At 44.8% G+C, this 22527-nt stretch overlaps 1 protein-coding gene across 1 annotated transcript in view; it reads left to right on the top strand.

Moving 5' to 3' along the window:
• The first annotated feature begins 7713 nt into the window (after nt 1-7713).
• Nucleotides 7714-22527, top strand: part of LOC124723060 (RNA-binding protein Raly-like) — an 88395-nt gene continuing 73581 nt past the window's right edge. The window contains exon 1 of the mRNA XM_047248238.1: nt 7714-7810. Coding sequence (XP_047104194.1) covers nt 7757-7810 — 54 coding nt within the window. The 5' untranslated portion in view covers nt 7714-7756. The remainder of the gene's footprint in view (nt 7811-22527) is intronic.

Raw genomic sequence — 22527 nt, 5'->3', positions numbered from 1 at the left:
GGATCTCGGCTCGAAACTAGTCATGGAATGCATAAAAATTTAAAATTTGCCATGTGGACTAGTTGTTCGCTCTATTCTTACTTTGTTCCTTGTGTATACCACAAGATTTACATATATATTAAGCAACATTTCCTATCAGACTGGTTTCTACATTTATTAAGTTTATTTGTAATTAATGGTCATTGAATGTAAAATGCATATACAGTAACCTTTACACTTTGTAAATTTTTTGCTGTCAAATCAGTGAACATAGTATTTCTGAGAGAGAATTTCTTTGACACTTTTGTATTTGTGATATCGTCATCTTTGTATACATTTCCTCATGCTGCAAAATCTTTTTGATGTGTGCGTGGTGCTTTAAATCGAAAAAGTACTTCATACACTCTACAGTATTTCGTGAACACTAGCAACAACACTGCAACAAAATGACGCAAGATTTTCAACACAAGTAAAATATAACTACAGACAACCAATCCTCAAAGATTTGTTTATATTGTGGTTGATCTTATTTGGGGTAGTTACGTTTCAGTACACTCTGAGACAAAAAAAGCAATATACCACGTAGAAATTATCCGAATGGCATGGAAACTTGTAGGTATGATGTCCATGTATAGACAAACAAATGATTACAATTTCAGAACAATTGGATGATTTATCCAAGAGAAAGATCTTCACAAATTGAGCAAGTCAATAACGCGTTTGACTATCTCTGGCTCTTCTGCAAGTACTGACTGATAGCGTTGTTGAAGTACTCCTGAGGGACATCGTGCCACACTATGTCAAATTGGAACGTTAGAGCGTTAAAATCCCGAGCCTTTTTGCAGGGCCCTGCACATAACGCTCCAAACGTTCTCGACTGGGGAAAGATTCGGTGACCTTGTTGGCTAAGGTGGGTGTTGACAAGCACGAAAACAAGCAGTAGAAACTCTCGCCATGTGCGGACGGGCATTATCTTGCAGAAATGTAAGCTAGGATGGCTCGTCATGAAGGCCAACAAAATAGGACGTAGAATATTATGGACGTACCGCTGTGCTGTAAGGGTGCCGCGCATGACAGCCAGAGGGATCCTACTATGAGAAGAAGTGGTTCCTCAGACCGTCACTGCTGGCTGTTGGGCCATACGGCGGGCTGGTATGCCAACACTGTCCTGGGAGTCTCCAGACACGTCTTCGCTGGTGAAGGGGGCCCATGTCGAAGCTGCACTCATCAATCAATGAGATTTCACGGCGAAGAGGTTCCTGGAGACGCCCAAAACAGTGGTGGGATACTAACCTAACTGTCGTCCTCCATACGACCCAACAACCAGGAGCGAATGTCTGGGATGCCATTTCTTTTCACAGCAGAACCCCTTCGGTTGTCATACGCTGCACCCTTGCAGCACAACGGTATGTCGACGATATTCTACAGTCTGTTTTGTTGCCCTTCATGGAAAGCACATTTCAGTAAGATAATGGCGGCATCCCCGGACGAGAGTTTCTACTTATTGTCTTCGTGCCTGACAAACCCTAACTCGACTAGCAGTCAATGGATCTCTCTCCAATTGAGCGTTCGTAGCATTATGGGCAGGGTTCTCCAAGGATCTGGAGATTTTGACGACCTAACGCGCCAATTTGACAGAATTTGCCATGATGTTCCTCAGGACGACATCCGACAACTCTATCAAGCAATGCCAAACCGGATAAATGCTTGCATAGTGAACCAACGCGTAACTGACTTTCTCGATCTGTGAAGCTCTTTCCTTCAATAAATCAACCATTTGTTTCTGAAACTGTAATTATTTGGTTGCCTGTACATGTGCATCCGATCTATCGATTTCCGTGCCATTCGGATAATTCCTTCGTGGCGTGCCTGTGTGTGTGTTTTTTGCTTACAGAGTAGATCGTTTCCAACATCGTTTTCTATTGTAGGGCACCACCAGCCCAAGAATCCTACACCGAAAGGGGGAATAAAGATCAAGAAATATCATGGAAAGTTAAAAAAAAAGCGTATATAGACCTGAACAATCATCTGAAGACGAAGCTGTTGGTTCGAAACCAGTTTCGGTGTTACTTGTGGAAATAAATAGCATTATCAGGAGTGGCTGGTTGCCGCTTCCTTCTTTGCAAGAATCAACCTGTATTTTCTACATAGTCAAGGTCTCAAAATGTCAGTTTATGACAAAATAGCACAGAAAAGCGAATGTGTTATAAAAAAATGCTGAAGTATTTAGATATAACCAGAAAATAAAAATACATATAGTGAGGTGGTGGTTCTCCTCTAACATCTTACGTTTAAAAAATAAAAGAATTATTTCCTGCGTAGTGGGTGAAACATGTGGATTTTAAATAGTGCAAAAACTGTCTTCAGGTTTCTGTGTCTATATTTTTCGTTTTTTCATCAGCATTTATTTATGAGTGTGAAAAAAAGACAATGTATTATCAGTAATATACTTGAAATGTTACATCAACACGTGTGTTTAAGACAAAGAAAATATGTAAACAGTTGTAGGAGATGCTCTAATTTGCCTACTTAAAGGAGACTACTATTTTTAAGAGACTATTTCTTAAACATAGAGCTCATTAGGTCTGGAGAATATTGTCGTGTGAAGGAGTAACATGTTATTTCTTAAAATCATCGGATACTTACTAGGAGAACGTTCAATGGCAGCCAACAAATCATAAATGCTGTAACGACAGCGATCATCATAACGATAACCTGAAACAAACAAGAAAGACGAACTGCAGCGACTGAGCTCAGCGATGCTTCGAACCAAACTACTTACACAGAAACATAAGCTCCATGGACTTCCTTGTCACGTCAAAATAAGACGACCGTGCAAAGATGAAGGAAAGAATTTGTGTGATGTTCGAAATAACGCACCAGTCTAGATACAATCACAATTATCTAGGAATCTTTCAGTGAACAGCTGGAGCCAATTGCCTATAGATCGTGATGGTTTTCGGTACTTTTGACAAATAGAAACGCAGATATGTTTGTCTTAGGAAATAAGTCACTGTGTATATTGTTATAAATTTGCAGTATAAGATGCTTCCGATAAAGACTCACGAAACAATGGCAATGAAAAATAGATATGAAGTGTATGTTGCCACGTAAGGTTACTATAATCGTTGATGACTAAAGCTCTGCAGCAGACTCAATGTTACAGTCGAAATCTATCCCAGTAAGTGTACAGCAGGTTCTGTAGCAAGCACAGTGGATTCCATAAGTGAAGAAAGAATGACACATAACGAACAAAAACTTAGGAGAAACTACAGCGCATCACACAAACTTCAGTATCTTGTTTCTACAATAGCAACGCGTTAAACAGTCTCATGCAGACCAGCAGCATAGTAGAACTTTCGCGTATCTTTGTGCAGGGTGAACATTAATAAAACTGACAAACTACAAGTACAGGGACGGATTTCTTACTGGAAATGGAGGAAAAAAGTCCCGTGAATATGTGTCCGGAAACGCACCGTTGCCACAGTAGATGGTGCTGACGAGTGGCAGCTTCTCTAACCACGTGCCGTGTGTTCCTTATGTGTTGCAGGCTGTGTGATTGAGCAGCAGAATGGTCCGGCATTAATGTCGGAAGCAAACCGAGATGGTGTTTATGTACGCCCAAGCAGATGAAAATGGTCGAAAGGCAGCACGGTTATAGGCTACCAAAACAAGTACCCTCATCGACACCAACCATATCACACACCATTTAAAGCCTTTTTTGGGCGTTTGTGTGATCATGGATCCTTTCAGACAGACGAAAGTGCAGGGAGGCGGAGCCAGATTTGGAGGAACGGTATCTACAGAATGTTCAGACGAACCTTAGTACATGCCTCGGGCAAGTGGCCCGCCAACATGGTGTAAGCCAAAGTACGATTATGTGTATCCTGCATGACAACCGCTACCACCATCTGCAATCCCATGCATACCACTTTGAACATTTGTTGTGACGCGGATGCGATGCAGCTCCGTACTGTGTTCTGGGACGCACACTGACCATTTCCGGCCACATGTTCATAGGACCTTTTATCCTCCATTTCCTGTCAGGAATCGGTCCCTGCAATTTGTCAGTTTTATTAATGTTCACGCTGTACAGTAGACAGTTGTTTGTTTGACAGTAGGAGTCTACTAAGAAGTCCAAGACAATTAAAAAGTATTATGGAAGATGTATTATTATGTTATTTACACAATACTATTGCTGCTCGCTTTTGCTGAACACAAAATTTACTTACTTAAGGTGCACTGGCCCGGCAGATAATTTCATGCGGAATCAGAGAGTAAAATATATTAAACAATCAAAATTCTTTTTTTTAGATCACCAGAAATGGAGGTGCTTCTAAGGCCATAAAGCGCTGAACTGAACTTGATTAGTTTATGCATGTGTTAACTCCATTTTAAATTGTTATCTAGGTGGATCCCAAGGAACTTTACGTGGCCGGCCGCGGTGGCCAAGTGGTTCTAGGCGCTTCAGTCCGGGACCGCGCGACTGCTACGGTTGCAGGTTCGAATCCTGCCTCGGGCATGGATGTGTGTGATGTCCTTAGGTTAGTTAGGTTTAATTAGTTCTAAGTACTCGGCGACTGATGACCTCAGAAGTTAAGTCGCATAGTGCTCAGAGCCATTTGAACCATTTATTGAACTTTACGTGCTTCATTCAGTGTATGACCACTAATGTCTATTTCTGGAGCTAAATGGTTATTATTGCTTGGACCAAGTCTAGGGACTTGTAACAATGTACCGAGAACAGAGTAGCACTAAAATTGCGTTTTATGAAAAAATGGCATCTAGAACGTTTCCCATTTACACTTTTCAACTGTATTTCGTGGGAAGGAGATAATTTTTCTTCAAATGACTCCGATGTACGATCTTAGTAATACTTTATCACTGATTTAGCCGGACAGCTGCAAATGAATCTCTCGTTTTAGAAAGTTCACATGTCCATTTCATACAAAAATGAGGTATATACAGGTTCATATCAACATAAGGTAGCTGAATCGTGTCAGAATGGAAAGGACTCTTGTCCATTACTCCTTACGTGAGAAAATTGTGTCGCTTTACTAAATGCAGCTGAATTAATTTGAGAAGTGTCAAATGTCCTGGACATCTGTACTGTTCTATAACGAACATTATCGCGGCTCCAGTGGAAGAATTATAAACTACTGATTTTGAATCAACGAAAGTCGTTTCCCGTCTAGCTAATATGGCCCCAGCAAGAAGCAGTGTTAAAAAATCAAAGAAAATAAAGAAAAACCCCGAGAAGGATAAGTTTAATGTGATTAAAAAGGCAAGAGTTAAAGGATTTTTGAATTTGCTAATAATGCAGGAAGAGTTATACCTCCCAGACAAATCAGCAGGTAATATAACCTAGAAGCTATGTAATAGTATTTTGCTCTAGTGAAACAGAACTTTCTGAGTTATAGGCCTACATATTAATATTTCTATAATATAGTAGTAATGATTCGTTTGTTATTACAACAATGCAAGTTATTTTGAACGATTCTCCTTGCAGATGTATATATAAATACTTTGAGAAAATAACCAAAGAGCAGCAGACTGACTTACTACATCATTTCAGTACATTCAACACGAAAGATGATCAAAATACATTTTTAAGTGTGTTGATAACAGTTGGGAACACTCAGGGAAGAAGAGCGGATCAGAACTCTACAGTAGAAAAACCAAAATCGTTAAGTTACTGGTGTAATGGTATAGTTAGTAGCAAACAACCCACGTATGTGAGAAAACTTTTGTTAACTCATTTGGCTTATTAGAGAGGCGAGTGACGAAGCCTCTGACTGTGCTTCAAGAGGGACGGAACCTACATGATACGTGAGGAGTCGGTTAAAAGGAGTCGCGCTCTACCACCCCAAATTGTAAAAACTGTACTTGATCACCTAGTATCATTTCCTGTTTACACAAGCCATTATGGATCTGATAATCGTGTTTCTTTAGATGACAGGCTAAATGTGCAAAAAATGTTTCATTTGCACAAAGCAAAACATCCAAATACTGAAGTAAATTACAAGAATTATATTAAGTATATTAATGAAAATTTTAACCTCACTTTTGTACAACCACAATTCGATACTTGTGTAACATTTCAGAGCTTAATGATGAAAATCAGAGGTCGCATGCAAAATGATTCAGCAAAGAGGATGGCCATTGAAGAATATACACTGAGGTGACGAAAGTCATGGGATGCCTCCCATTATCGTGCACCTTTTGCCCCGAGTAGTGCAGCAACTCGAAGCGCTATGGTGTGAACAAGTCATTGGAAGTCCAGTGCAGAAATATTGAGAAATGCTGCGTCTATAGCCGTCCATAATTGAGAAAGTGTTCCGGTGCAGCATTTTTTGCATGAACTGACCTATAGATTATGTCCAATAAATGTTCAATGAGTTATTCAAACCAGTTGTGAACAATTGCGGCCCGGAGACATGGCACATTGTCATCTATAAAAATTCCACCGTTGTCTGGGATCGTGAAGTCCATGAATGATTGCAGATGGTCTCGAAGTAGGTGAACGTAATCATTTCCAGTCAATGATCGGCTCAACTGGACCAGAGGACCCAGCCCATTCCATATTAACACAGCCCATACCATTACGGAGCCACCAACTGCTTGCTCAGCTCCTTATTAACAACTTGGATCCATGGCTTCGTGGGGCCTGTGCCCTACTCGAATTTTACCATGGACCCTTACCAGCTGAAATCTGGATTCATCTGACCAAATGGTTCAAATGGCTCTAAGCACTAAGGGACGTAACATCTGAGGTCATCAGTCCCCTAGACTTAGACTAGTTAAACCTAACTAACCTAAGGACATCACACACATCCATGCCCGAGGCAGGATTCGAATCTGTTACCGCAGCAGCAGCGTGGTTCCGGACTGAAGCGCTTAGAACCGCTGGGCCAGAGCGGCCGGCTTCATCTGACCAGGTCTCGGTTTTCCAGTCGTGTAGGGTCCAACCGATAAGGTCACGAGCCCAGGAGAGATGCTTCAGGCGATGCCGTGCTGTTATGAAAGGCACTCGCATCGGTCTTCTGCTGTCATAGCTCATTAACGCCAAATTTCACCACACTGTCCTAACGGATACGTTCGTCGTACGTCCTACATTGATTTCTGCTGTTATTTCACGCAGTGTTGCTTGTCTGTTAGCACTGACAACTCCACGCAACGCCACTGTTCTCGGTCGTCAAGTGAATGCCGTCGATCACTGCGTTGTCCGTGGTGAGAGGTAATGCCAGAAATTTGGTGTTGTTGGCGCACTCTTGACTCTGTGGATCTCGGAATATTGAATTCCCTAGCTATTTCCGAAATTGAGAGTTCCATGCGTCTTACTCCAACTACCACCCGCTTTCAAAGTCTGTTAATTCCCGTCGTGAGGCCATAATCACGTCGGAAGCCTTTTACATGTATGACCAGGTTAGAAAAGACAGATTCGCCAATGCACTACCCTTTTATACCTTGTGTACCCGATACTATCGCCATTTGTATGTGTTCATATCGGTATCCCATGACTTTTGTCATGTAACAATGGGATCCGACAGCAAACGCGCGAAAATGAGACTAAAATTAAACGATCTGCGGTTTGTGAAACGTTGACAATGCACCCAGAGGTAGATGGGCGCTCACTTTGCGGTAATGTGCTCCGGAAGCAAGCTCGACCACGCCCGCAGAGGGCTGTGTGTGCGCACACAGTTGTCACGCACAAGTGAGCCGAGACCTTCCGGCGGGCTGGGAACTGCGCTGGCCGGAAAGCGCTTCCTGCCCAGTCATGGCTGCGCCCGCGCTCGCGTCCGCGTGCCTGCTGCTGCTGCTGCTGGCTCAGGTGGGTGCAAGCTGTCGCCGTGCTGCCTGCGGGCGCCGACACTCTGTTGTCTTGTTTTTCTGTTGGCCTGTAGGCACTTCAAGCTGCATATCGGCGATGAAGCCGTCCTGCCACTTTCACTCACACGATTTATCCCCAACCACCTACGATCGTCCTGTTCAACTAACAGGGTAGATTACCTCGGCGAGGCGTTTCACTGCAGCTTTGTGGATTCTCTCACTTTCTATCCGACAGAGTAGACTACAACTTCTAACCGAGTAAAATAGGAATTATGCCTTATCTACTATGATACGTCAAACTGATCTGTCCGTACCAACCTAAATGCATCTTGGATAGATGATCGCACAAAATTCTATCTTTGAATTTAAATCATATGACACCCTCCTCATTCACGGTCTCTTTCCTACACAAATGCGTCACAGCGTATCAGTTCCTGCCCCTTCCTCACTCTTCACTACTCATTCATTATGAACTCCTAGACTTATACGAGACATCCCATAGGCTTGGCACTAATAATCCATGTTTCTCATTAACATCGTCTATTCCAGTACCAACTGCTCGCACCTACTTTGTAGCTACAAGCAAAACGGTAGCCACTTCCCTCCACCTGAGCGTACGGTCCTTTACTAAACCGCCAAAACAATTCTTAAAAAGTCTCTAAAAATTATATTTTTTTTTAGTCGTAACGCGTTTCGATTCCTTAGCTCCGTCTTCAGGTGACAATCTCGGATGTTAACTTCATCAGAATATCTCACAGAAACGTAACGACATTATATGTTCCTTTTTTTGTTCCACTCGTTTTTGCCCATTTATCTGTTTAAGATAAAGTCACGTACGTCTTTCACAAATATACAAGTAGCTAGATTAACTCTGTCTATACTTACCCATCATACTCTCCTAAACCATCCCACGGTTATATTATCCCCAACGATGAGTCTCATAATACCCTTAACACAGGGCTCCAGCTGTGGCTGCGAGAGCACACGCAGGCCGCAGTAGCGCTACCTCTTTCTGCACAGCATTTAATTTGTTGTTTTTCTACGTTCTCTTAGCCGGTTTAAGGCCCAAGCGACACAAGACGCCGTTTGGTGAGCCCAGCTGAGAAGGGTGCCAAAGGCGCCACAAGTGTAAGATTGCTACACAGGACGTTCCACAATTAGTAGTGGTCGCCCGAGGCGTCAAGCTGAGAGGGGGGCCAAAGCGCAATGTGTGTACACAGTGTGTACCACAATTAGTAGCGAAAACTGACATGCGGGAAAGTGTACGAGGGAAGAAAGGGGGTGGGGAGCGACAAATCATGAGCCGTTTGTGTGGAAAAATGTTCCCGAATCAGCCCTGCAAAAAATGTTCAAATGTGTGTGAAATCTTATGGGACTTAACTGCTAAGGTCATCAATCCCTAAGCTTACACACTACTAGACCTAAATTATCCTAAGGACAAACACACACACCCATGCCCGAGGGAGGACTCGAACCTCCGCCGGGACCAGCCGCACAGTCCATGACTGCAGCGCCTTAGACCGCTTTTTTTTTGTTTTTTTTTTTAATGAAATGCATCCTCTGCAAAAACAAAAAAACAAAAAAAAATCATTGTAAAACAAATCACAATTGTTAAGGAACAGGGATGTTGTTTTTATTTATTTATTTATTTATTTTCCATAAAGATCACTCTGTTAAAAGGAACATGTAGATCATTTCATGGTATAGTATGTGCATTATATATGGAGCGGTGAGAGAAGCGTGAGGTTCATCATCAGCTGTCAAAGTGCACACCTACTGCAACCGGCACATTCCAACTGCGTGGGGGGTCGAGGAAGACTGCCTGAAGATAGTTGGCAAAGGTTTGCCGATGGTGTGACCATCTATGAACCTCATTGTGGGCTTACTGCAAGAAATACCAAAAGTCGAGTCGCGACTTGGCAGCATCGCCATAGAGGTACGCGATCGTCCAACCTTTGACCCAGATGATCGAGTGTGATTTAGTCGCCGGAAAGTAGTCACTCTCCGGATGTAAGAAGGAAGCAGGTGTAAAACGTTGCGGGGTCACACGGAGGTAGCAAGCCACCATCTGTCTTCCTAGGAGCCATACGTCCTCCACCGCGATACAAGTTAAGCGGTGATGGTCGTCATCCACTTGGCGACATTTCGGGCATAGTGGAGTGTCCACTAGTCCAATTGCATGGAGTCGTTGGATGGTGTTGAACTTGCCACAGGTGACAGAGAACCACAGTGCCCGAACGAAGGTAGGAAGGAATTTTTGGTGCACATGTCTCCAAATCTTCGGCCAATGCAACTTGGGGTCTTTGAGTTCAATGACATTACGACTTATCCGTCGTAGCAGCCAAACATAAAAATCCTTCGCGCATGGTGGTCTCGTGCGCGGAAGCTCGTCTCTGATATAACTAAGTTCCACGATAAATGTTGATACATGCGCAAAATGTGGCGTAATGTTGCCCACCGCTACCGGAGGTGTGAGGGACGCTGGAACTAGGAGATCCAGTAGGCGGGATGTAAGGGAATCACGCCCGATACGCCATTGCTTGTACATCGTGGCTAGAAAGAGCGCCGTCGCTCGGCAGTGAACATTCGTAAGTCCGAGTCCCCCCTTGTCCCTAGGGAGCGTGAGCGTTGTGTATCGCACCTTGAGGGGCGATCCAATCATCACAAAATAGCCTTGTGCTGATTGAAGTCGACGTCCGAGCGTGAGTGGTAGGGGCAGGATCTGCGAAATATGCACCATTCGAGAAACCACATAAGTGTTCAGATATTCGACTCGCTGCAAAGGATCAAGGCCCCGTAGGAAATGTTGTCGGACCATGGTACGTGTTGTCTGTAAAATACGTCGGTAGTTAACTGCCGCAGTATGTTTTACAGATGAAGTAAAGTCTATGCCGAGATAGCGGAATCGTTGCACATAAGGAAACGGACTGATTTCTTCCGGCGTAAGGCCCCTTCCAACCGGCATTGCTGCCGATTTGTTCATGTTCACTGCACTACCCGCCGTCACACTGTGGTCCAACAACTGTTCAAGGACCGTCTTCACCTCTTCTTCAGAACGAACGAGCAGCAGGAGGTCGTCCGCATAGGCACGGCATTTGAAGGTGTAGCCCCGCAGTTCCATCCCAGAAAGAGAATTTGTTAGCCTCCCAATTAATGGTTCCAACGCTATCGCGAACAGCAGCATCGAAAGAGGGCAGCCCTGGCGAATGGATCGTCGAATTTGAATGGGCCCTGCTATACGCCCATTAACCTGTACCAAGGATTGTGCGCCCCCATAAATCCTTCTAATGAGACCAGTAAAACGGTCTGGAAATCCCATTTGTTCCAGTACAGCGTACAGATAGTTGTGGCGCACCTTATCAAAAGCACTGTCAAAATCAACCGCCACCATCGCAGCTTTAAGCCGGCACTCCTCCGCCAGCGCTATCACATCACGGCATTCGCCAGTAGCTGTTTGCACATTCACCGACCCACCCGGTGTCGTCTGTTATGGAGAGAGAACGCTACGAATTAACATACGACATCGGGACGCTAGCAACCGTGCAAAGATCTTATAGTCAACATTAAGCAGGGTGATGGGGCGATAATGTGTGACCGTAATTCCTGGCTTCGGTTTATGTACTGGCACCAAGAGGCCTTCCATAAAAGCCGGTGGAATAGGCGCATCGGAATTTAACATCTCGTTGTACATTTCCGTCCATCGCGGTGCCATTTCGTTGTGAAATTCTCGATAAAATTCAGCAGGAAGTCCATCAATGCCTGGGGACCGATTCAACGCACCCTTTGCGATCGCATCATGTACTTCATCACAGCTAATGGCTTCCAGTAAGGTTCCCGCGGCTTCCACCGTCAGTGTACGGGAGACGTACGTGGCTATACGTTAGAGGTCATCGACAGGGGCTGCTTCTTCCCGATAGATGTGTTGGTAATGGTCGACGAATGCAGAGACAATGTCCGCTTGACGCGTCACTCTTCGGTCTTCGCGGGTAATTAATTCCCGTACCAAAACGCGTCGTCGGTGCTTTCGTTCATTCACGACGTGGTGCATGGAAGGAATCTCGTGCATTATCGTATCGTGACATCTGGCGCGCACCATGGTTCCCTGAAGATGTTTCCGAGCTAAAGCCACTAGTTTAGCTTTCATCCTTTTGCGTTCGATCCAGACGTCCTGTCCCGGCGGACCATCGTCCAGGTCGAGCAGCGCTGCAAAATAAAATTCGGTCGTACGGCGGCGCCATTCTGCCATCTCCCTGCTATATGCGATGAACGTACGGCGAAGCGTCGGTTTAGCACAAGTCAGCCACCAATCAAGCTTCGTCGCATACCTTCCAACCCTTCGCTCGCACATCGTCCATGTCTCAAGGATCCGGTGACGGCATTCAGGATCATGTAGATGTTGAATGTTTAATTTCCACGGGGCCTTACTGTTCCACACCTCTCTACGGGAAAGAAGCACCGTACAGATGTAAGCGCTGTGATCGGAAAATGCCAATGGCCAGCGTTCCGCGTCCTGGATATCATTTGCATGAGCCCGTGAGATATAAATGCGATCTAACCTGCTCGCCGAATGACTTGTCACATAGGTGTATCCCGGTGCATCTCCATGTCGTAATTCCCACGTGTCACTAAGTACAAGCTCGTTGGCAACGATTCGCAACTCCTGGCTGATGTTTGCTTGCGGCCATTGGTCTTTCTGGCTGAGAACACAGTTGAAACCTCTACCAATTATTACACATTCATAACGTCCATGGAAAAGTGGGGCAATGTCTTCTGCATAAAATCGCGCCCTTTCCCGCCGCCGATTGTTTCCCGACGGTGCATAAAGATTGATGATGCGTGTCCCAAACGTCGTGAAAGCCATTCCCCTGGCCAATGGAAGATAACACACGTTTTCCACTGGGAAGCCATCTCGCACGTAAACTGCCACTCCACTCCCATTGTGATCTCCATGTGACGAATAGGATTGGTAGCCTGCGATGTATGGGAGTGCAGCTATGTGGACTTCCTGCAGCAAAGCAATATCCACATCAGATGCCCAAATCGTTTCCTTCAGTAGGTGTATTTTGGCCGGTGAACGCACGTCATTTATATTTAATGTCGCAATACGGTTCGCATGGCGCTGAATCCCACTCTGTCGATGCGCAACAACATCTCCCTGCATCGGCGCATGGGGCTGAGTTAGAAGACGTTCTCTCGCCCCTCTCCCTTCACCTTCAGCAATTATTAGGCCGTCTTCGTGAGTGCCGGCTGCCTCTGTATGTCGTCCGGCGCCTCCTCAATATCGCCATACCACATCTTTGCAGGCAGTGATATATTCGTGTCCATTGCCACAGCATCTGCGTTTGGAGAGCCAACTGGTTGTGATTCCTCTTCAGCATCACCACGTCCCGGTACCGTCAATGTGACAGACCGCTGCGGGTCTGATCGAACAGTTTCCATTGCCTCATCCTGTTTCGTAGAGGTTGTTGTGTCGTCTTGGTCCACAGGCACATCGTCGTCGGGGCATGGGGAGTCATCCCTAGGAGATGTCGTGCGACGACGCCGTTTCCTCCTTTTCGGGGAACGTTGTTTGCGTGATCTTCCTTCCGTGTCCTCAGATTGTAGGGAATCACGGCTGCCCGACAGAAAATCATTCGTAGGAACAGGTAGTGTTTCGAGTCCCATCGTTGTCGAAACTGGTGTTGTTGTCATAGAGTGCGTTCCAGACGGAACAGCATCCGTAGTGGCTGGAACTGCTTCGTGTACTATCGGTGTGCTTGGTGAGAGTTGGGTCTCATCTGATGTTGTCGCCGTAGATTGTATGCTCGATGGAGCAGCATCCTCTGTCATCCCGACGTCTGCTACAAGGTTTCGGAGAGTGCCATCTTGATCTTCCACCGGGGCTGTGTCTTTTCGGTCATCAGCTGACGCAGTGAGGGCTTTGGCATAGGTGATCGGTAGTACTGTCATCGCCGGCGACGGCTCCCGCACATCTGAAGGCAGTTGCGTAATCCGCCGTTGCATACAGTTCGACCTGAGGTGTCCCTCCTGGCCACAGCCAGAACATGTACGTGGTTGACCATCGTAAATCAACACCGCCCGACAACCACCAGTTGTCAGATAGGACGGTACATGCTTCTGAAGATCAATAGTGATCTGTCGCACTCCGTTAAGAACTGGGTACGTGGCGAATTGTGTCCAGCGTTCTGCTGTGTGACCATGTACCGTGCCGTATGGGTTAAAAGCCTCGATAACTTCGTCAGCCGGGAGCTCAAATGGCAGCTCAAAAACACGTATTGTCCGTACACCCAGTCCAGCATGTTCTACAGTTACCGTGCCGACATTCCCGTCACTATGGCAAAATCGGAGACCTGCTTTTGTCGCCTGTAGAATTCTCGCACACGCCGCGTCATTTACCATCTTAACATACACCGTGGGACTAACGATGGACAGATGAATTCCGACAATATCGTTTGGCGGTATCTTGACGTCCTCGCGAATGAATCGTTCCACTGCTAAAGCCTTTGGTCGTTCGTAGTCTTTGCAGAAATTGAATCGTAATGTAGTTTTCCTGTACTTGTTCACCCTGATCGTTGTTACTAGCCCGCGCGCAGACTAAGTCCACAAGTAAACAAACACTTGCACACGCCGCACAGGCGGAAGTATCGGACCTCCGCTTCGCACGGCCGCTAGCGCCGAACTGACAGCTCGGCTAATCCCTCGCGGCAATCAGGCCTGCGTTTGCTTCTGTGAAGAGCTGAATATTATGGTATCTATCTGTGTTGACTACTTTTTATTAGCTTTTTCTAAGTGTCTGCGTATTTTAAAGCATTTGTAGTGCATATGCAGCGTAATGATAGAAAGAAGCAGCATGGCAGTAGTATTCATTTTGTTACACCTAGCGACTGCTTGGGTTAGCGTTATACCGGGTCCGCAGCTCGTGGTCGTGCGGTAGCGTTCTCGCTTCCCACGCCCGGGTTCCCGGGTTCGATTCCCGGCGGGGTCAGGGATTTTCTCTGCCTCGTGATGACTGGGTGTTGTGTGATGTCCTTAGGTTAGTTAGGTTTAAGTAGTTCTAAGTTCTAGGGGACTGATGACCATAGATGTTCAGTCCCATAGTGCTCAGAGCCATTTTGAATTCGTTATACCGGGTGGCCATAAACATTCCCAGCCGAATACAATTAGTGTCAGTTGCTCTCCGTGGCGTACATGATAGCGTACGAGACTGCTCAGCGTTTGGCTCGAATTCGATCCTTACTACGGTCTCATGTCTAATTTTTGTATCTTTCTTTTGTTCGGTTTTAGTGCACCAAACGAAGAATTTGCCCGCGTAATGGCATGACTGGCTAACTTCGATGCTAAGTAACTCGTAAACGGAGCAACATATCGAATTTTTTCTTAACATTTATTTCTCAGCACAGCCTAGCTTGGAACACACTTACAAGCTTTTCAGACTGATTCTGACCACCCTGTACGTCTCATTGTATAGACTAACGAGGATAGAGATGGATAGGGATTACGCCGGTTGTGTACGGATGCTGGGGAAATTGGCTGCTGTGCAAAAGGCTTTGAAAGCTGAGTTGGCCACGGTTGACAGGCTTCAGGCAGAGCTGCTGTGGCGTCGAGTCACATGGGGCGAAAATTGTATGATCTCTGATGCTGATAACACCGTTTGGGATTCTGATGTCGCAACATCTTCCGATACACCTGACTTAGATTGTGAATGGCGAACTGTAGGAAGGTCGTGAATCTCTGGATGGGAGAAAAAAGTGGGCCGTTGCTGGACGGCTGCTCCTTACGGCTTAAAGCAGGTCTGAGGTCTAGCCCACTGCTGAAAGTATATCTGAGCCAGCACTGGATGCTTCACCTGTTGAAACTGGGGTCGATCTTCCTTAAAGGTCTAGACAAACGCGGCGGGTGGGTTTTCAGGTCACGGGTGCTCCAACTTAGGTGGAGACGGAGTATTAGGGAAATATTAGGCAGGTCGGGAGAAAGGCCAGTGTCCACTCTTCTTGCCGGTGTATCTCATCTGAAACGTGGGACGAGTTCTGTCCGCCGTTATCCAACGCACTGGGTGCATCTTCCTGAGAACTGTGGCTCCTGTTGGTGAGAATGTCACCTGTCGCTTGGGTTCAGAGAGCAGCCTTGTTTCATACAGGCCGTTGGAGGAAGACCAGTATCATTTTGCAGCATTGTTCCCAGTAACGATTGCGGTCATCTGACTTGGAACCGGGTAGAAGCATAAACCAGAGGCAGAGGCGATTCTGTGGTGATTTTGCAAGTGGATTTCTGGACCTCGGTTGCCGGTGGAGAACTGCAGGACACTTCTTAAAGGTCAGACATGCACTACACACATGAAGCGGCTATAAGGATAGCAGAGTACTTGTAGAGTGCATATGCGAGCTTTTGGGATAGAAAAATCTTTCCACCTGTCCGATTAGTTACATTCTGATTTCAGAGAGGGAAGTGTATGCAGTATATGAGCCCCATTAATTGCAGTGAGTAATATTATTCATGGCAGATGGCAGATTTACAATGTTATTATAGTATTATCTAATTCCAGGTGGGTCTATGGAAATGTTCCAGAACTAATACTATAATTTATGAGCGGTAATAATGCCCACATATTTCTAGGGGCAGAAAACTGGATGAAATTCTAGATTCCAATTGGAATATATATAGCATGACAGATTGGGCGCCGGTGATGGAGATCTGCATACAACCGTAAACAATACAATAACATATCGTAAGGTTAGTACAGAATCTGAACACGAAATAATTTCTGTGAAGGTAAGTGTTAAAAGTCGGCCAAACATGCCAGTCGGGCGCTTTTATAGACCGCCTGTCTCAAAAACAGTTGTGGCGGGAAAACTTGGAGAAGGTTACGTGTTAGTGTATAAGGTGGATTCCAAGTTGCGAGCCATAGACTGGGAGATTTAAGTGATTGAATGGTAAATGGGACAGGGAAATTGTTTCAAATGGCTTATCGGAAAATTACCTTGATTACTTAATCAGAGAATCGAGTAGTGAGGATAACGTCTTAATCTTCGTGGTTATAAACATACCCGAACTTTTCCACTCTGCTAACGTAGTACAGGAAATGATTGCTCATAATGATATTTAACATCACTAACTAGAAATGTAAATAGGAAAGTAAAGAAAGGTAGGAAGGTAATTTCATTTAGTAAGTGCAACAAGACACAGATTTCGAACTACCTGAGCAGTCACCATCAGACACCTCTGAAACCAGAAGTATTGAGTATAAATGGACAAACATAATACCTTAGAGAGGTACGGCATTTGCCGAGCAAAGACACGTCGTCGTCGTTTGACAGCCGTTTTAAAAAGCTGCTACGAAAGCATAGCGACATAAACATTGCGAAAACTTAGAAGAAAAAAAACTGAACGACGCCAATATCAGCGTAAGGAGAGTTATGCTTGAAGCTTTCAATGAATTTCATCGTAAAATTCTATCTACCGATCTGGCATAAAATTCTAAAAAGTGTTGGTCTCATATAACCGAAACTGAGGTTGACAAACAGCAGTCCAACATACTAACCGCCCTTTTGCGAAACTATTTCACTGGCAAAGACGGTTCGTCCTTCCAGTCCTCGAGAAGACGTTTCATCTTTTTGTTTGAATCCAGTGGATGCCACTTTGGTTGTAATTTTTAGGGGAACTCAACATAATTTGGATGAAGTATTTGCCATACGAAGACCTTTTTTCTCCTATGGGACTAAAGAATAACCACACAAATCAGAGTTGTAACGTGAATTTCAAACAAGGACGAGTTAGTCAGACAAACAAACCACCATCAAGAATGCACTGTGGCAAAATGAACTGCCACACGAAAGTACTATTAATATCAGTTTCCCTTTCCGCCTACATGATGACTACAGTGATTTAAGAAAAACCAAAAATATGTACGAGTCTGTCCTGTACATTTCTTAGTCATCAGTCGTTCGTTTCACCCTTTTTCGGTTATCTGTTATAGTCAACGATAGCCGGTAAAAACTCCGATAAAATAGCGAATACCTCTTGTTCACCTACACGACTACTGCGCAGAGGTTACGTAGAAGCACTTCGGGCTATTTCTCGATCTTTGCACTATCGAGTAACACGTGGGAAAAATTTGTGACTTTGTTTCTTTTATTTTATCACTATGGGCATTTCTTCCTATGTAGGTGGAGGTTAACAAAATATTTCCGCATTCGGAAGAGAAAGTTTGGGACTGAAATTTTCTGGAAAGATCTCGGCGTAACGAAAAAGGCCCCTGTTTTAATGATTGCTACTCCAACTCGCTTATCATATCATTTAAACTTTCTCCCCTGTTTCGCGAAAATACAAAACAAGTAGCTCTTCTTTGAGCCTTATCAATATACTTTATCAATCCTTCCTTGTAAAGGTCCCACATCGCGCAGCAGTAGGCCAGAAGAGGAAGTACAAGCGTAGAGTGTACATCCTAGGGTACTGCCAATGAGGCATGCTATTCGGTTCACCTTCCCTTAAAACTTAAGTGTGATTGTTCAAATTTAAGTTGTTCGTAATTGCAATCCCTAATTATTTAGTTGAATCAACAACCTTCAAATTTGAATGATTTAACGTCTAACCGAAATTTAGCGGAATTGTTATAGTACTTATGTGGAAGGCTCAAGCATTTTACTGTGGAATACTTTAAGTATCACTGATCATTTTCACGGTTAAAGGCTACTATGCAAAGAGCAAAAATGATTATCTTACCATACTATCAGTCACATCCTCTCCTGCACCAAACCTCAAGCGATACATCTCATATTATCGACTAGCCCAAATCTCCTCTCTCCTCCATCTCGTAAGTGGAAATTTTTTCTCAGATACATGACACGAAACGCAGGCCACACTATTAGGTCAGTACTCTGTGTAAAATATCTTACTCGTTTGTATTCAGTAATTTAAACAATTCATAGTAAGTGTGATATTGATAGTTTCTCTAATTTCTTATTTACGAGACATATAAAGCAGCTGATGTTAAGATGTTTTCAGCGATTGTTATTTTCAACAGATATCGCATCGGAGTTTGGGAGCACCGCATATGACAGGGCGCTGTATTATGTCCGTCAGTGCCGGGTGGGATTACACACACAGCTGGCCTCGGCTGTTATGAGCGCCGTCCGTCAAGACATTCTCGGTTACAAAAACTTCACTGATATTCTGCAGTGGACCAACCAAAAACTTGTTTACCTCCAGAAAAACCACGAGGGTCGATATACACTGCTGTGCAAAACTTAAGGATGAAAGTAACTTTCGCATGATGTTTCACCGCCAAATAACGTAGCTCGATGATACTTTTACCATACATAGAAAGAACTACAGTATGATGCAGCAGGTAAGTGAAAGAAATACGCATAGAGACAAACAGAAATGGCAATTTTATTCGAAGAAAATAATTACACTGAAGTCACCACGATTTATGATTGTCCCCTTGGTATTACAAAACACGGGACGTGGTGACAGCAATGCATGCTCTGCAGCATGCTCCCATGCTGGCCACAAGGTGGCTAAGCAGTTCTTATAGTAGGGCGTCCCATTCCTTAACTGGCGCGTTTGAAAACTGCTGGATGGTCATTGGTGCATGTGGACATCCTGCCGTAGATCTCACCAACTCATTCCACACGTGTTCGATGGGATTTAAGTCGGGGGAAAGGGCAGTCCAGTCGATTCGTCTAATATCCTCTCGCTCCAAGAGCTCCTCTACCTGTGCTCTTTGATGCGGTCGCGCACTGTCATACAAGAAAATGCGGTCAGTGCCGAATGCATCTTTGAGAAGGCAGACATAGGCAAGGAGTACAGTGAAGCCATACGGGTGAGTGTGATATTTTCAAAGGTCTGGAGATTAGTACGCTCATGCACCATTATGCCTCCTCACACCGAAACAACTGGCTCACCAAAACGATTATACGTCACTACTGGTCGGTCCATTCGCTGCGCTTTTAGTACCATCGCAAACGGTGTCGTCGATTTGCCAGTGTCAACAGAATACAACGTAATGGTCGTCGGGAAAGGTGAGCACCCCATGCAGTCGCTGTGCCACTGTGGAGCATGAAATTGCGTGCTATGCCTTCCTGCCTGCTACACAGTGTAGTGATCATTTGCTGCTGTAGGTGACCATGGTCGACCACCACCTCTACTGTGGACAGCAGTGCATGTGATTTGGAACGCTGCTTACGCAGTACCAAACTCGTGGGCTGCATTCGTCGCACTATGTCATTCTGTATGTTCCACGATGAAGTCAGTGAAATGTTGCCTTAGGGCCACGTTGTTACGAAGAACAGCACCACAGTGCACCGTAACTGCTGGCTGACTGACACACGCTGCCTTTCTTCGTTACTTCAACCTCCCCGTGCTGCGCGGCAGCCCAATCTTCTTTATACAATTTTGATGTTACATTTTCGCACTATTTAGAAAACAGACTTTCCCGTAACATTACCACACGTCAAAGTTATTTTAAATGACAAAAGGAATATATATTCGCTAATGAGATTCGTCATAAGTAAACTATCACAGTTTGGTAAGTCAACAACAATAGAAGCTGAAATGACCTTTATAACTCCTTATTAAAGCTGTCTGTGGCTGCGAGAGGAGTTCAGTATATATAAACAAAAATTTTTCATTGTTCGTCCAGTACCATAAAATGTCTGAGACCTAGTAAAGCAAGTTTTAAATCTAGCCTAAAATAATTTCTTCTGGATGATTAATTCCTTCCATTCCATAAACGGATTTCATTTAAATACTGGTTGTCTGTAAAAAAACTATGTTTAAGTCTAGTTTCACGAACAGGACCAAAAATGTGTTCATTAATGTTAAATTCAGGTCAGTGCGCCATTTATAAACTTGCAGGTGGCCAGCATGTAGCCATCCACTGAAACTAAACATAAATACATATCCGGTAAACTCACTTGTTCCACGTAACTTCGACAAAAAAAAGTTCAAAGGATCTATGGAACATGTAACTAATTGTATATATCTGAGTAGTGTCTGTTCTGTCGGGCATCTCCGATATATACATTTCCGAAAAGAGGGTAAAGACTCCTCGATGTTCGTTTCAGTGCGAATGAACAAATATCGTCACAACTCCTACTGGAAGTAGGATTTGCGAATATTGAGTGTAATGGACGAGGGACGTTGCATTGCAGCGTACGGTAAGTTGGAAATTTGAGTAGGTTAGGAACCATGTCCGGATAACCGAAGCGGTGAATGCATCGCTTATGAGAAGCGGTAAATCCGGGTTCGGGTCGCGGTCTGACACTAATTTTCAATTTTCACCGTTGCATTACCACAATCCATTCTTTCCCTTTCCTTACCTTTCCTACATTTCATGTTTACATGTTTGTAACTAACTAACCAAAAATAATCTGCCTGACAAAAAAAGTGACGCGCCCAGAAGATGAGAAGGAAATGAAAAGAAACTTCACAGGTTTAGAGATAATGTGATGTTACACCAACGTTTACAAATCTGAGACAAATTTACAAACAACTTGTCAATATCCTGGGTCCTGGCAATGGAACGGAAATGATGTCCGAGCTAGGCCCATATATGTTCTATCGGGGACAGATCTGAGTATATGGGTGGCCCCGAGAGTACCTCACGAACGTTCATGAGTGAACGAGCATTGTTTTGTTGAAAATGGCACCGCGATACTACCTCATGAGAGGTAACACGTGAGGACCCAGGAAGTCCCTGACGTCGCGTTGTGCTGTCAGAGATCCCACATTCACTACCAGTCGTGGCCTGAAGTCTTACCCGATGGTCCCGCAAAACATAACGACTTGAGGAGCACGCGCATCTCGTGGTCGTGTGGTAGCGTTCTCGCTTCCCACGCCCGGGTTCCCGGGTTCGATTCCCGGCGGGGTCAGGGATTTTCTCTGCCTCGTGATGGCTGGGTGTTGTGTGCTGTCCTTAGGTTAGTTAGGTTTAAGTAGTTCTAAGTTCTAAGGGACTGATGACCATAGATGTTAAGTCCCATAGTGCTCAGAGCCCCCCCCCCCCCCCCCCCTTGAGGAGCACGCTGTGCCTCTGTACAATATTAGAGGAATAAGACCCCTCCCCAGGTCGCCGTCACACTCGCCGACGACGGTCATCCGAGGTAGTACATAGCCACGATTCATTGCCGAACAGAATGCGACTCCATGAATGAGAAATCCATGCTTCCTGGGTATGGTAACACTTCACACCCTGCCATTCGTGTTGTGAATTTAACTGCAGCCTAGGCACAAGACGGTAATTCCCTATTCCAGCCTCTGCTAGTCTTTGATCAACGGTGCGGGATGACAGGTTGTTGCAGGGGGTGCATTACATGTTCTCGGATGGCAGGCGCAGATTTGAAGAGGTTACGAAGTCATTCCGAGACTATCAGCCGTCTGGTGCACATCGTTCACTGCAAAGTTGTTTATCCTTCGCTAGCGCCTTCACGTAAGTACGTTCACTACATTATTTGTGCTAATCACGATATCAGTGTCAGATTTTGTGCAAAGAATTATTACCGCGTTTTGTAGCACGGCGCCAGGACATTCATACAATCATGCGACGGCGCATTTGTGATCCGTTAACAAAGCGTACAGAAACAATGGAAGGAATCGAAGATAGTGACTTTGTAAAGAATCCGACGGATTTTCCGGAAGTTATTCCTCGTCCTAGTACCGTCCACAACCTCAGTTCCCAATGCCAACAGCATCTAGGGCCACACGTGTTCTCAGGACAAC

Source organism: Schistocerca piceifrons, chromosome X (genome assembly GCF_021461385.2).
Source record: "Schistocerca piceifrons isolate TAMUIC-IGC-003096 chromosome X, iqSchPice1.1, whole genome shotgun sequence".
In the NCBI taxonomy this organism is placed as follows: Eukaryota; Metazoa; Arthropoda; class Insecta; order Orthoptera; family Acrididae; genus Schistocerca; species Schistocerca piceifrons.
Note: the sequence above shows the minus strand (reverse complement) of the source record. Positions and strands in the feature narration are given on the sequence as shown.